At 39.2% G+C, this 16,399-nt stretch overlaps 1 protein-coding gene across 1 annotated transcript in view; it reads right to left on the reverse strand.

Moving 5' to 3' along the window:
* Positions 1-16,399, reverse strand: part of LOC133646907 (protein inscuteable homolog) — a 104,241-nt gene that overhangs the window by 75,124 nt on the left and 12,718 nt on the right. The window contains 1 exon segment of the mRNA XM_062042825.1: positions 1,532-1,617. Within this exon segment, the coding sequence (XP_061898809.1) occupies positions 1,532-1,590 (59 nt within the window). The 5' untranslated portion in view covers positions 1,591-1,617.

The following is a 16,399-nucleotide window of genomic DNA, read 5'->3' on the forward strand; positions in this document are numbered from 1 at the left end:
AATTTATCAGAAATGTTTCACCCCATTGTAACCCTAGACCTAAGTAGGGAAACTTTACAGAAATTTATCGGACATTTTTCACCCCATTGTAACACTCGCTCTAAGTAGGGAAAATTCAGGAAATTGTATCGGGAAATTTTCACCCCATTGTAACCCTAGACCTAAGTAGTTTAGGGAAACATTACGGAAATTTATCGGACATGTTTTACCGCATTGTAACCCTAGACCTAAGTAGGGAAACTACAAAAATCTATCGGACATGTTTTACCCCATTGTAACCCTAGACCTAAGTAGGTAAACTTTACAGAAATGTATCGGACATTTTTCACCCCATTGTAACCCTCGCACTAAGTAGGGGAACTTAACAGAAATGTATCAGACAATTTTCACTCCATTGTAACCCTCGCTCTAAGTAGGGAAAACTTTCACGGACATTTATCCGAAATATTTCACCCCGTTGTAACCCTAGACCTCAGTAGGGAAACTTTGCGGAAATTTATCGGACATGTTTTACCCCGTTGTAACCCTAGACCTAAGTAGGGAAACTTTACATAAATTTATCGGACATTTTTCACCCTATTGTAACTCTCGCTCTAAGTAGGGAAAATGAACGAAAATTTATCGGAAAATTTTCACCCCGTTGTAACCCTAGACCTCAGTAAGGAAACTTTGCGGAAATTTATCGGACATGTTTTACCCCGTTGTAAACGTAGCTCTAAATAGGGAAACTTTACGGAAATTTATTGGACATATTTTACCTCATTGTAACCCTAGCTCCAAGTAGGGAAACTTTACAGAAATTTATCGGACATTTTTCACCCCATTGTAACCATAACTCAAAGTAGGGAAACTTTACAGAAACTTATTGGACATTTTTCAACCCGTTATAACCCTAGCTCTAAGTAAGGAAACTTAACAGAAATTTATCGGACATTTTTCATCCCATTGTAACCCTAGCTCTAAGTAGGGAAACTTTACAGAAATTTATCGGACATTTTTCAACCCGTTGTAACCCTAGCTCTAAGTAGGAAAACTTCACAGAAATGTATTGAACATTTTTCACCCCATTGTAACCCTAGCTCTAAGTAGGAAAACTTCACAGAAATTTATTGGACATATTTTACCCCTTTGTAACCCTAGCTCTAAGTAGGGAAACTTTACAGAAATTTATCGGACATTTTTCACCCCATTGTAACATTCGCTCTAAGTAGGGAAAATTCCAGGAAAATTATCGGAAATTTTTCACCCCATTGTAACCCTAGACTTAATTAGGGAAACTTTACGGAAGTTTATCGGACATTACCCCATTGTAACCCTAATTGCTAGCCATGACTCCCGCTGGGCAGTCTTACTGAGTGGACGCGTGACACGAGGCATACTTCCTGTCCCTTAATAAACCGTGTGTGAAATCACCAGACCACAAACGCACGAACACTTACACCCTGACTTCTTTCTGTCTCTTTTGGAATCTGTAAAGTTTTTTGGAGTTTGACCAAAAACATCGGCGTAGTTTTGAGATCTTTCTACTTGCCTGCTTGGCGAAGACGAGAGGGAGCTGCTCTGCCTGGAGCTGCACTGAGGCGTCGCCATCCTGCCCCCCTTCCTTCAGATGATCACCTGGCATGTGAAAAAGAACAGATCTCACATATTTGCCCGAGACCGTCGTACATGCACGGTCACATGTTGCATCTCCACTCCCACGTCTCCTTATTGATCTGCCACCAAGCGTCCGTATCTTGTCTTGGCTTCTTCTGCTGCGACTAATTCAATTATGAACCGAGCTCTCGGTCGGAAGTAGCTGCAGGGCCGCGGTGTGCCAGTGGAATCATATTTCTTATCTTCTAATTTACTGGCTGGCCGCCAGCCAAGGCCGCTCTCCTCACTACTTTGAGCCTTAAGTGCCGCGACTTTATTCCGCCGTTTTATTGATGAATCCCATTTGGATTAGTCCGTTTAAAAACCGGGGACGCACCCTCCGCCCAACCCTGCCTCACGGAGCTAACGCTTTAACCCTTTTAGTTAATGACATCCTGCAGCGGGGGCCGCTCGTTTCGTGTTGACTGTAGAGTTTAATTAGCCGCTAGTTAAGAACGTGACAATGTGCCCCACTCATGCACAGGAACACACAACCCATTAGCAGCCTCGGGGGGGCGATGACCGCGGGGTCCACTTCATCACAACGCAAGCTAGCGTGAGGCATGTTGAGTGTCAAGTAGGGTTGTACTGCATACCGGTATTAGTATAGTACCGCGATACTAATGAATAATTTTCGGTACTATATCACCAGCGGCCCCACCCTCGCGCCCGTGTTGTCATCACGTCGTGACATTGCCGGGTTTACAAGCAGAGGAGCATGTTCAGCGGCACACAATCACAGAGTACTTACAAGCAAACACAGTGTGTAGACAGAAAAGGGAGAACAGGCGCATTTTGGGTTAAAAAATAACAATAAAGGTGAAGTTATAACACTAAAACGCCCTCAGGAAGAGGTGTTTTAAGACATGGCTAGCTAGCTAGCGGCTAATGTCCATCCGCCGTCGGCAGTGCTTTAGCTACTTCTAAATCACTAATTCTCGCCCCCATGGTGACAAATAAAGTAAGTTTCTTACAAGTATCATCCCTGCAGGACGAGGAATAGCTAAACATGCTTCACTACACACCGTAGCTCACCGGCATCACAATGTAAACAAACACCATGGGTGGATCTACACCTGACCTCCACTGTAATGATATCAAGTACAGGCACGTATCTAGTCGATACTACTATGATTACGTCCATATTTTTTGGCATCACAACATCCTTCGTTTTTTGAAATGTATATTATGTTTATAAACTCAGGAAATATGTCCCTGGAAACATGAGGACTTTGAATATGACTAATGTATGATCCTGTAACTACTTGGTATCCGATTGATACCCAAATTTGTGGTATTATCCAAAACTAATGTAAAGTATCAAAACAACAGAAGAATAAGTGATTATTACATTTTAATAGAAGTGTAGATAGAACATGTTAAAAGAGAAAGTAAGCAGATATTAACAGTAAATGAAGAAGTAGATTAATAATACATTTTCTACCACTTGTCCTTAATAATGTTGACAAAATAATAGAATAATAAATGACAATATGTTACTGCATATGTCAGCAGCTAAATTAGGAGCCTTTGTTTGTTTATCCATCCATCCATTTTCTACCGCTTGTCCCTTTTTGGGGTCGCGGGGGGTGCTGGAGCCTATCTCAGCTGCATTCGGGCGGAAGGCGGGGTACACCCTGGACAAGTCGCCACCTCATCACAGCTTTGTTTGTTTACTTACTACTAAAAGACAAGTTGTCTTGTATGTTCACAATTTTGTTTAAGGACTTAACTGCAATAAGAAACATATGTTTAATGTACCCTAAGATTTTTTGTTAAAATTAAGCCAATAATGCAATTTTTTTGTGGTCCCCTTTATTTAGAAAAGTACTGAAAAGTACCGAAAAGTATCGAAATCATTTTAGTACCGTTACCAAAATATTGGTATCGTTCCAACACTAGTATCAAGAAAACTCATCGTCCACACTGTTAAAAGTGATTCTGGCATTCAGTCAGAAGGACTAATGTTGTCAAGTTGACAGAACAAATTGCTCATCACAATTAAGTAAGAAGAGTTACGACAACTTCAACTGGACAAAAGCAGGGAAAGTCATCAAAAATCCATAAGATTAAGTCCAGTTAACTTCGGGAAGTAGGTTCAAGGTGGGCCTTTCAACCTTCATGCATGCGCCAGCAAGAGGCCCCTTTTTCACCGAAGGAACTTTTTCAGGTAAATAAAGTTCCCTGTGTTTCCACCAAAAACTACCCAGGTAGATTTAGTTCTTCAGGAACCTTTCCGAGTTTCTCTTAGCTATGTGGGACTTTTCCAAGCTACCCTGAAACTTTTCCGGTGCGGGCTTTGCTGTCGAACGCTAATTGGTTGAACACCGTTGGGGGCGTATTTTTCCAACACACGACCGCCATTGGAATACACACAACGACTTGTTTATTTCTTATTTCTTGTGTATTTCTATTACAACAATTTTGACAGAGAGAAAGAAGGACAATAGGAACTGCTTTTTACAACGTTTAATCAATGTCAGGTTGTGATTTTCATTTGACCATTGAAATTTGGTAATTTCCCAACCAAAAATCTACAACACAAATACAACGTTGAAACAACATGCTTTTTGACGACGTTGATTCGATGTCAGGTTGTGACGTTGATTTGACCATCAAATTTTGGTCATTTCCCATCCAAAATTCTACAACACAAATACAACATTGAAACAACATGCTTTTTGACCACGTTTAATCAATGTTAGGTTCTGACGTTGATTTGACCATTGAATTTTGGTCATTCCCCGACCAATAATCTACAACACAAATACAACGTTGAAACAACATGCTTTTTGACGACGTTGATTCAATGTCAGGTTGTGACGTTGATTTGACCACCAAATTTTGGTCATTTCCCAACCAATATTCTACAACCCAAATACAACATTGAAACAACATGCTTTTTGACGACGTTTAATCAATGTTGGGTTCTGACGTTGATTTGACTATTGAAATTTTATAATTTCCCAAACAATATTCTACAACTCAAATACAACGTTGGTACAACATACTTTTTGACCACGTTTAATCAATGTCAGGTTCTGACGTTGATTTGACCATCGAATTTTGGTCATTCCCCGACCAATAATTTACAACACAAATACAACGTTGAAACAACATGCTTTTTGACGACGTTGATTCGATGTCAGGTTGTGACGTTGATTTGACCATTGAATTTTGGTCATTCCCCAACCAATAATTTACAACACAAATACAACGTTGAAACAACATGCTTTTTGACGACGTTGATTCGATGTCAGGTTGTGACGTTGATTTGACCATTGAAATTTGGTCGTTTCCCGACCAACGACGTGGATCCAACGTTGGACATCAACGTGGTCTCAATTAACAAATACAACTATTTTGTGACGTTGTTTTAATGCCAGTTTTAAAGGAAATCTACATATAATCAACGTTGTATCAATGTCTTGTGCCTGCTGGGAAAGGACTTTAACTCTACAGACTTCATAAGTTAAACAAAATAGTGCTGTTGTATTATGTTAATTTTAGGACTATTACATGTTTAAAATATGCAATCATGATTAACGGTTGATAGAAGTTTTTCATCTTTAGTAAGTGTACTGTACGTTAGACCAGTGTTTGTTTAAACATATGGTGCATTGTTGGGCCGCCAAAATATCTGTTTCTCAGCTGTGGTCCGCATGAGCTGCAGAGGTACGCAGTTGTAATACACTTTTTTCACCACTTGTGGCAGTAATGACAATATCAAACAAACAGAAGGAGTCTGGAAATAAAGTAATACAGAAGTTTTTTTTAAGCGCAAAAAATATGACTGACTAAAGTTACTTAAGACTTCATTTTATTTACAGTTTATTTTCAGCTGTGGTCCATATCCTCTCGGTCCTACCGGGCACCGATTCACGTAAAATCTAACTGTGCGATTTTTCTTGTGCCTGGCTTGCGCGTGACGACACGACTCAACTCAGCCAAACTACCTTTAGGTAATGTTTCCATTTCAAATGCCAACAAATACATACATGTTTTTTAAAAACACTCAACCGTAAGATAAATAAGGCTCCACTTTTCCAAAAATGTGCTAGCTTGAAGCTAACATACATTGGCTTTGCTATTGACATGCTACTCATTAGCATTAACGCTTTTATAAGGTGATTTTCAACACCTTCAAATGTGTTAATGAAAACTACAATGAAGATGCACGTTCGTGTGTAATACGTACAATACTTGCGGTATTAACACTTTGTAGGGCGCAACAGGTCTTATTCATTTTTCTTTCCAGCGTTCCTCAGAGGGAGCCATCTGCATCAGGGGTTTGTATGGGTCGTGCGGTGGGGGCGCTTTTGTGTCAGCGCCCTGGGGGCCGTGCTGGTGCAGATGGCGCCTGTGATAGTGTTTCGTCACTTGGCTCCTCTGTACTCACTCGTGCATCTATTTGTTCATGTGAGTGCCATGATCGGGGTATTGTTTTTAAGTCTGTAAAGCACTTGGTGTTGCATTTATTTTATGTATGGAGAGCACTTTATAAGTAAAGTTGGATTGTTTGATTAAGGAAAATAGCGTTAAAAGCCTACTGAAATTAAATGTTCTTATTTAAACGGGGATAGCAGGTCCATTCTAGGTGTCATACTTGATCATTTCGCGATATTGCCATATTTTTGCGGAAAGGATTTAGTAGAGAACATCGACGATAAAGTTTGCAACTTTTGGTCGCTGATAAAAAAGCCTTGCCTGTACCGGCAGTAGCGTGACGTCACAGGTTGTGGAGGGCCTCACATCTGCACATTGTTTACAATCATTCCCACCAGCAGCGAGAGCGATTCGGACAGAGGAAGCGACAATTACCCCATTAATTTGAGCGAGGATGAAAGATTCATGGATGAGGAAAGTGAGAGTGAAGGATTAGAGTGCAGTGCAGGACGCCAGGATGTATCTTTTTTCGCTCTGACCGTAACTTAGGTACAAGGGCTCATTGGATTCCACACTTTCTCCTTTTTCTATTGTGGATCACGGATTTGTATTTTAAACCACCTCGGATACTATATCCTCTTGAAAATGAGAGTCGAGAACGCGAAATGGACATTCACAGTGACTTTTATCTCCACGACAATACATCGGCGAAGCACTTTAGCTACGGAGCTAACATGATAGCATCGTGCTTAACTGCAGATAGAAACAGAAGAAATAAGCCCCTGACTGGAAGTATAGACCGAAGATCAACAATACTACTATTACTTCTACTATCAGGAGACCCCGAACCAAACACTGGACCTGTAACCACACGGTTAATGCTGTCCCGCCTGGCGAAGCCTAGCAATGCTGTTGCTAACGACGCCATTGAAGCTAACTTAGCTACGGGACCTCGACAGAGCTATGCTAAAAACATTAGCTCTCCACCTACGCCAGCCCTCATCTGCTCATCACCACCCGTGATCATCTGCGTTCCAGCGATCGACGGCGCGACGGAGGACTTCACCACGATCATCGGTGCGGTCGGCGGCTAGCGTCGGATAGCGCGTCTGCTATCCAACTCAAAGTCCTCCTGGTTGTGTTGCTGCAGCCAGCCGCTAATACACCGATCCCACCTACAGCTTTCTTCTTTGCTGTCTCCATGAATGATAAATGATAAATGGGTTATACTTGTATAGCGCTTTTCTACCTTCAAGGTACTCAAAGCGCTTTGACAGTATTTCCACATTCATCCATTCACACACACATTTACACACTGATGGCGGGAGCTGCCATGCAAGGCGCTAACCAGCAGCCATCAGGAGCAAGGGTGAAGTGTCTTGCCCAAGGACACAACGGACGTGACTAGGATGGTAGAAGGTGGGGATCATTGTTCATTAAACAAATTGCAAAAGATTCACCAACACAGATGTCCAGAATACTGTGGAATTTTGCAATGAAAACAGACGACTTAATGGCTGGCCACAATGGTGTCCCAATTCTTTCGCACAATCCGTGACGTCACGCGCAAACGTCATCATACCGAGACGTTTCAGCCGGATATTTCCCGGGAAATTTAAAATTGCACTTTATAAGTTAACCCGGCCGTATTGGCATGTGTTGCAATGTTAAGATTTCATCATTGATATATAAACTATCAGACTGCGTGGTCGGTAGTAGTGGCTTTCAGTAGGCCTTTAACTGGTCATTACGTTGACAGCCTTAGTTAATTCTATTGACCTAAAACCTGCAGCAGGTTGCATCACAAGCTCTTGTCAGGATGACCGCACAAATAGAGATGACTGTCATGCAATTTCAGCGGCGAGCATTCGGAACATGTTCTGTGTCCCGTTGAAAGAAAGAAGATCCTCAGCAGACAGATGGCTCCGCTTTGGCCTCGGGTGACGCCGCCACACCCCGCTAATAATTCAGGGTGTTCCCGCGTGAGGCTTTTAATTGCGCACGCCGTGTACCTGAACACGAGCAGAGCTGACAGCGTGTTCGACATCCCAGCGCGTACCGCGGGCCGCCTGTGCTGAATCTGGATTTTCTTACCAAGATGAGAAGCTTTGACAGCACGCCGGCTAATTTTCTTGCCGAGGTGGACGTTTCTTTTTCCTGTTTCGGCTGAAACGTGAGCCGCCCCGTCTGCGGATTTCCCCCCCACCCCCGGCGGGCTGCGGTGCCAGTGGTGTGGTGGACCGGACAAAGGACACCTCTGTTTTAACTTCACGTCACACGGCGGCTAAAACAACAAGATCTCAGCGTGTGTGTGTGTGTGAAGAAAAGCAGTTTCCAGAATACCTGCATGTATTCTTATAAAAAATAATATTTTCATACTTAGAATTGTGACGGTTTGAACAGTCACACCGTGTTCAGAGCCACGTTTGAAATAAACAACCGTTTATTTCCATTATTATGAATTAGGGCTGTGAATCTTTGGGCACCACGCGATTTGATTGGATTCGAGTTTTGCGGGTTAAACGATTCGATTCAGAATCGATTCTCGATTCCCAAATTAATACTTTTTAATAACATTGGGTGCCAGTTCTGTGATTAACTACAACAGCTGTGAAAATTGTCTATATTACTTAAAAGAGAACTGGTTTTGTTTAATAAAATCCTACACAAACATTTAATAAAGTCAAATACAAATAAAGCAAACAAGACAAATATGTTGAGTGTAGAGAAAAGCGCTATATAAATCAAACCCATTATTATTATCATTATTAATAGGGGAGAGTGAATCGATCCATATTTGAAAATTATTCTAAATGATTCTTCTTTGTTAATGTTCACAAGGACCTTGAGGGCAAAAACCAAATGATTTAGTGTTTGCTTGTTTAAAAAGTAATTAATTATAGTTACTTGTTATTTTACCAGAAAAACTGATTTATTCGGAATTACTCTTTAATAAATGTAATTAATTACTATGGAGAGTATTTAATACATCACTTAAAAAATACATTTTGCAGATACAGTTGAGAGACATTTCATATGAGAGCAGTCTGCGCTTTTAAAAGGCGGGGCCTGTTGCTAAGTGACGTGTGACGCCATCTGGGTTTTAAACGGGGCTGTTTTTGTTAGCTTTAGCGGTTAGCGTGTCAGCTCTGACGCCAGCTCTTTTGAATCTTTTCACTGGATTGTGTTCCCTTTGCTTAATAAAGAGACTGAACGTGCTTCGACGGCTGTCATATCTTCTTGTCAACAAACGGGGTATTGTTTGGATGGCAAGTTTGGAACTTCAATCGTTGATTTGTTGTTCATTATATTATGTTGTTGTTGTCTGCGGTGTCACAGTGTGATGGCGCTTCTTCCTGTTCGATATCAAGTGGATTTTAGTGCGGTGCTGCTCGGTTGCTTTCACGAGTAAAAATATATGACGCTGTCTTGTTGTTGACATAAAACCACATCTAAAACAACATACAGTTTACATCAAGCTATCGCTAACAGCAAGATTGATTCATTGTTTGATTGAGACTTTTATTAGTAGATTGCACAGTACAGTACATATTCTGTACAATTGACCACTAAATGGTAACACCCGAATACGTTTTTCAACTTGTTTAAGTCGGGGTCCACTTAAATCAATTCATGGTACAAATATATACTATCATCATAATGCAGTCATCACACAAGTTAATCATCAGAGTATACACATTGAATTATTTACATTATTTACTTTATTTACAATCCAGAGTGTGGGATGTGGAGACAAACTGAACAGTAAGGTTTCTATCGATTAAATGACCTGATGAATGAGAACAATCAAATAGAATAGAATAAAATAGAATAAGGAAGTAGTTTGACTAGTCTGTTGATATTGTTACACTGTCAATAGCACTCACCATAGATATATTAAAGTTACAGTTAATAAATGTGATCGGTATCAGCTAAACTTAGTCACAGAATCGGCGGCATAAAACCCAGATTGGAACATACCTGGATGGCAGTACTGTATAGGTTGTTTACGGTATGTTGTCTCGCCAGGAAGTAGCTTTTTCCAGGAAGTTGCGCCCTACAAAGTGTTTATACTGTAAGTATTGTGCTTATTACACACCAGCTGTTCGATTGTAACATTCATCTTAGTTGTAGTTTTCATTGCTAAATTTTGGGGTGGTAAAATCGCCATGTAAAATCGCTAATGCTATAAGTAGCCTGTCAATGGCAAATCCAATGTAAATTTGCATCACGCTAGCGTGTTTTGGAGGAGTGGAGCCTTACTTTAAGTTCAAGAGTTGTCTACCCAGATTGGAACATCCCTAGATGGCAGTACAGTATAGGTTATCTACGGTATGTTGTCTAACTAGGAAGTATCTAATTCCAGGAAGTTGAATGTGTTATGTTGCGCCCTACAAAGTGTTTATACTGTAAGTATTGTGCTTATTACACACCAGCTGTTCGATTGTAACATTCGTCTTAGTTGTAATTTTCATAGCAAAATTTTGGGGTGGTAAAATAGCCGTGTAAAGTTGCTAATGCTATTAGTTGCCTGTCAATAGCAATGTTAGTTCGCATCACGCTAGCGTGTTTTGGAGGAGTGGAGCCTTACTTTAAGTTCAAGAGTTTTCTATCCAGATTGGAACATCCCTAGATGGCAGTACAGTATAGGTTATCTACGGCAGTGGTTTTCAAATGGGAGTACGCGTACCCCTGGGGGTACTTGAAGGTATGCCAAGGGGTACATGAGATTTTTTTTAAATATTCTAAAAATAGCAACAATTCAAAAATCCTTTATAAATATAAATAAAAACCTATCTTTTTTTCCAAATAGTTCAAGAAAGACCACTACAAATGAGCAATATTTTGCATTGTTATACAATTTAATCAATCAGAAACTGATGACATAGCGCTGTATTTTACTTCTTTATCTCTTTTTTTCAACCAAAAACGCTTTGCTCTGATTAGGGGGTACTTGAATTAAAACAATTTTCACAAGGGGTACATCACTGAAAAAAGGTTGAGAACCACTGATCTACGGTATGTTGTCTAACTAGGAAGTATCTAATTCAGGAAGTTGAATGTGTTATGCTGCGTCCTACAAAGTGTTTGTACTGTAAGTATTGTGCTTATTACACACCAGCTGTTCGATTGTAACATTTATCTTAGTTGTAGTTTTCATTGCAAAATTTTGGGGTGGTAAAATCGCCATGTAAAATTGCTCATGCTTTTAGTAGCCTGTCAATGGCAAATCCAATGTTAGTTCGCATCACGCTAGCGTGTTTTGGAGGAGTGGAGCCTTACTTTAAATTCAAGAGTTTTCTATCCAGATTGGAAAATCCAGAGATGGCTGTATAGGTTATCAACGGTATGTTGTCCAACTAAAAAGTATCTTATTCCAGGAAGTTGAATGTGTTATGTTGCGCCCTACAAAGTGTTTATACTGTACGCATATTTTGGAGGAGTGGAGCCTTAATTTAAGTTAAAGCATTTTCTACCCAAATTGGAACATCCTTAGTTAAAACCTCCATTATTGCCGTTAGTTAGTTTGTGTGTTCTTCAACGACTGCCCAGCAAACGTCCACAAAACTCTTGCAAAGTGGTAGAGCATGGCTCAAAGAAGAAACACTTACACATTGGTGAAGATCTGGGGCCGTACTTATCAAGCTTCTTAGAATTACTCCTAAGAAGTCTGCTAAGAGTTGACTTAAGAGTAAATAAATTCTTCGCTGAAAGCTGCACTTAAAAGTTAGTTATCAAGCGTCTTACTCACACTTTCAGCGAAGTGTAGGACTGAATCTTAAGTGTCACACTCAGAGCTGAATTACGACATTACTATGTGCCGTAAACGCAATTTTAGGTGACGTCATTTCTGTGTCCATAGAAATGACCAATCACGGAAGGGAATCCGTTGTCTAAGAATAAAGAAATATCTTGGAAATATTTAAGTGGACAATGGGAGTGTATATTTTGACAATAAACTACAAAATAATACAAAACAAACTAGTCCCCCGCCGGCCCTCACGCTACCGCTCCCTCTCTTCTATCGCCCACACACTCACTGACGTCACTCACCTCACGGCCACACACATACGCTACTGTCATAACATTTTCTTTCCAATTCATTAATTAGGCAACTAATTTGAAACTGGTGTGGGTGGCTCTATATATACTAGCCCACTGCAGACACATGCAGAAATCAACAAGGAATCGAAAAGTATTAAATCTGTGACAAAAATAATATCCGCTCTGTCTAAACGATACCGTTTGATCAGCTGCTCTTCATCAAAAAAAAAAAAACATTGTTCCGTTCCCTGAACGTTCGCGCACGTCTCTCTCGCCTCAGTGCCATCCCCTGCTGGCAACTCCTAACCACTTAAGACACCTCTGAAGGTCTCTTAAATATCGTGGAGAGTAGGAGTGATTCTTAGACTTAAGAACGTTGATAAAAACCTTTTATTCTTAAGTTTGAGAGTAGGACTAAATTTTGCAAATTCTCAAGACTTAAGTGTAAAATGGCACTCTAAGAAGCTTGATAAGTACGGCCCCTGGTTACGAGTGTAATCAGACAGGAACAGGACTTGGTTCCAAATGTGACTTTTCTGTGAATGAATGTGGTCTCAACACCCAAGTGTCGCCCATCTTTGTTTTTGTTCACAACAGCGCCAACAACTTGTGTGGGGAAGAGAGCTCCCAAAAGCAGCGAGGAACGCAGGACGTGACCTCCCGTTTGTGTGCCATCTGCCTTGCTCATGGCTGTGTAGTCAGTGTGTAAAAATACATGTGCAGTGCTTTGATGTTGTTCTGTGGTCAGCTTGGATGACTCCGCGCAGAGTCTGTGACGGGCTACTGACACGAAGAACATGAAAAACAAATCAAAGTGTTGCTTTTTATGTTGTGCCTCAAACAAAGCATTGGCCTTCTTCTCTGGCACCAGAAGAACAGGGAGAAATGTTACTTTAGACCAGGGGTGTCCAAACGTTTTGGGCAAAACATTTTTTTACATATACATATATATATATATATATATATATATATATATATATATATATATATATATATATATATATATATATATATATATATATATATATATATATATATATATATATATATATATATATATATATATACACACACACACACATACGTATATATTAGGGCTGTGAATCTTTGGGTGTCCCACGATTCGATTCAATATCGATTCTTGGGGTCAGGATTTGATTCAAAATCAAATTTTTTTCAATTCAACACGATTCTCGATTCAAAAACAATTTTTTCCCAATTCAAAACGATTCTCTATTCATTCAATACATAGGATTTCAGCAGGATCTACCCCAGTCTGCTGACATGCAAGCAGAGTAGTAGATTTTTGTAAAAAGCTTTTATAATTGTAAAGGACAATGTTTTATCAACTGATTGCAATAATGTACATTTGTTTTAACTATTAAATGAACCAAAAATATGACTTATTTTATCTTTGTGAAAATATTGGACACATTGTGTTGTCAAGCTTATGAGATGCGATGCAAGTGTAAGCCACTGTGACACTATTGTTCATTTATTTATTTTTTTATAAATGTCTAATGATAATGTCAATGAGGGATTTTTAATCACTGCTATGTTGAAATTGTAACTAATATTGATACTGTGGTTGATAATATTCATTTTTGTTTCACTACTTTTGGTTTGTTCTGTGTCGTGTTTGTGTCTCCTCTCAATTGCTCTGTTTATTGCAGTTCTGAGTGTTGCTGGGTCGGGTTGGTTTTGGAATTGGATTGCATTGTTATGGTATTGCTGTGTATTGTTTTGTTGAGTTGATTAATTAAAAAAATTAAATTAAATAAAAAAATAAAAATTAAAATTAAATATATAAATAAAAACCGATTTTTTAAAAATGAGAATCGATTCTGAATCGCACAACGTGAGAATCGCGATTCGAATTCTAATCGATTTTTTCCCACACCCCTAATACATATATACTAGGGGTGTAACGGTACACAAAAATTTCGGTTCGGTACGTACCTCGGTTTAGAGGTCACGGTTTGGTTCATTTTCGGTACAGTAAGAAAACAATAAAATATAAATTTTTTGGTTATTTATTTACCAAATTTGTAAACAATGGCTTTATCCTTTTAACATTGGGAACACTATAATAATTCTGCCCACGGTAATCAACATTAAACTGCCTCAAGCTGTTGCTCAGATTAAACAAAATGACAAAACTTTTCTTCTACATATAAAAAGTGCAACATTAAACAGTTTCAAGTCAACTCATCATGCTTAATTTATTAAGCATTTGGGAAGCCTGTAGTTGATTTTTATTATGTAAATGTTATATTTTTATCAACATGTGATAGCAGGTACCCTGCCATTCAAAACTATGCTGCTACACACACACACACACTCACACGCACACACACACCGCACAATGAGCTAGCACACACACACAAACACCGCAATATGAGCTAACGTTAGGCTAAAAGCTAATTAGCCTTCACCTCAAGCCAGGACTGCGAGCGAGCTGTGCTGCAGTTTATATTTCTAGAACGTCAACGGGCTCATAGTGATGTTACTAGTAGTTGACTGGGAGGTGTTTATTTTAATTTGGGGAGAGTCCGCTGCCTGATGCTCACCTGCTAAACACCTATCTGCTAACCCCACCGCAGAAGCACTGACTCCATGCGCTCTGAATACGCACTGCTGATTGGCTGTTACCGCTATGGTTGTAACCAATCAGATGGTTGTGTGGGTGGGACAATGCTGGGTGCTGTGTAGGAGACAGAGGCAGAAAGCAGAGCAGCTTGCTAAGACTTTAGCTTAGGCGGCTACTTCATATGTTCGCGTGGAAACTCGTTCGGTACACCTCCGAACCGAACCGGAACCCCTGTACCGAAACGGTTCGATATAAATACACGCACCGTTACACCCCTAATATATACATATATATATACACACATATATATATATACATACATATACAGTATATACACGTTCATACACACATATATATATACATATTCAGTATATACACATTCATATATATATATATATATATATATATATATATATATATATATATATATATATATATATATATATATATATATATATATATATATATATATATATATATATATATATATATATATATATATATATATGTATATATACTAAGGCTGCAGCTAACGATTATTTTTCTATCGATTAATCTATAGATTATTTTTTTCGATTAATCGGTTAATCTATAGATTATTTTTTCGATTAATCTATAGATTATTTTTTCCTTTTGCCGATTATTTTTTTATTCAAAATGAAGATGAAAAAATAAATGTAGGCCCGTTTTTTCAAAAGGCATGGCTTTTATTTACAAAAAAAAAGAAGTATGGCCACTCAGTCAACATTGACAACAACATGACTAAATATTCTGTAACAATGTAAACATTTAAAACTTTTAACATTTAACAAAATTAAAAGTAGCTTATTTGCTTTTTAATGTGCAAATATAAAAGTCAACATCCAGTGCAAATCTTAATATTCTGCAATAGTATAAGCATTTCAAAAGTAAAAGTATTGCTTATTTTGCTTTAAAATGTGCAAAAATAAAGATAAACATCCAATACAAAAAAGTGCAAAACGAAATATTCTGTAACAACAGTGTAAACATTTCAACAAAAGTGAAAGTATTGCTTATTTGCTAAAATGTGCAAAAATAAAGATAAACATCCAATACAAAAAAGTGCCAATCTAAATATTCTGGAGCACTGTAAACATTAAATATTGCTTTTAAAATGTGCAAAATAAACATCCAGTCCAACACAGTACACAATAACCAATTCTACTCATTCCAGTGAGTGTCTAACAGTTGTAATGAAGAAAGGTTAGCATGTGTACATGTTTGGTTCTTTTCTTGTTTATAATATTCCCAGCAGCTGAAAATAGGCGCTCAGAAGGGGTCGATGTGGCTGGAACTGAGAGCTAATTAGCCTTCACCTCAAGCCAGGATTTCGAGCGAGCTGAGCTGCAGTTTAAGTTTCTAGAAGGTCAACGGGCTCATAGTGATGTTAGTAGTAGTTGACTGGGAGGTGTTTATTATCATTTGGGGAGAGTCCGCTGCCTGATGCTCACCTGCTAAACACCTATCTGCTCCACGCTGAAGCGCTGACTACATGCGCTCTGAATACGCACTGCTGATTGGCTGATAATGCTTCGTGTGTACCAATCAGATGGTTGTGTGGGTGGGACAATGCTGCGTGTGTACCAATCAGATGGTTGTGTGGGTGGGACAATGCTTCGTGTGTACCAATCAGATGGTTGTGTGGGTGGGACAATGCTGCGTGTGTACCAATCAGATGGTTGTGTGGGTGGGACAATGCTGCGTGCTGAGACAGAGGCAGAC

Source organism: Entelurus aequoreus, linkage group LG03 (genome assembly GCF_033978785.1).
Source record: "Entelurus aequoreus isolate RoL-2023_Sb linkage group LG03, RoL_Eaeq_v1.1, whole genome shotgun sequence".
NCBI lineage: Eukaryota > Metazoa > Chordata > Actinopteri > Syngnathiformes > Syngnathidae > Entelurus > Entelurus aequoreus.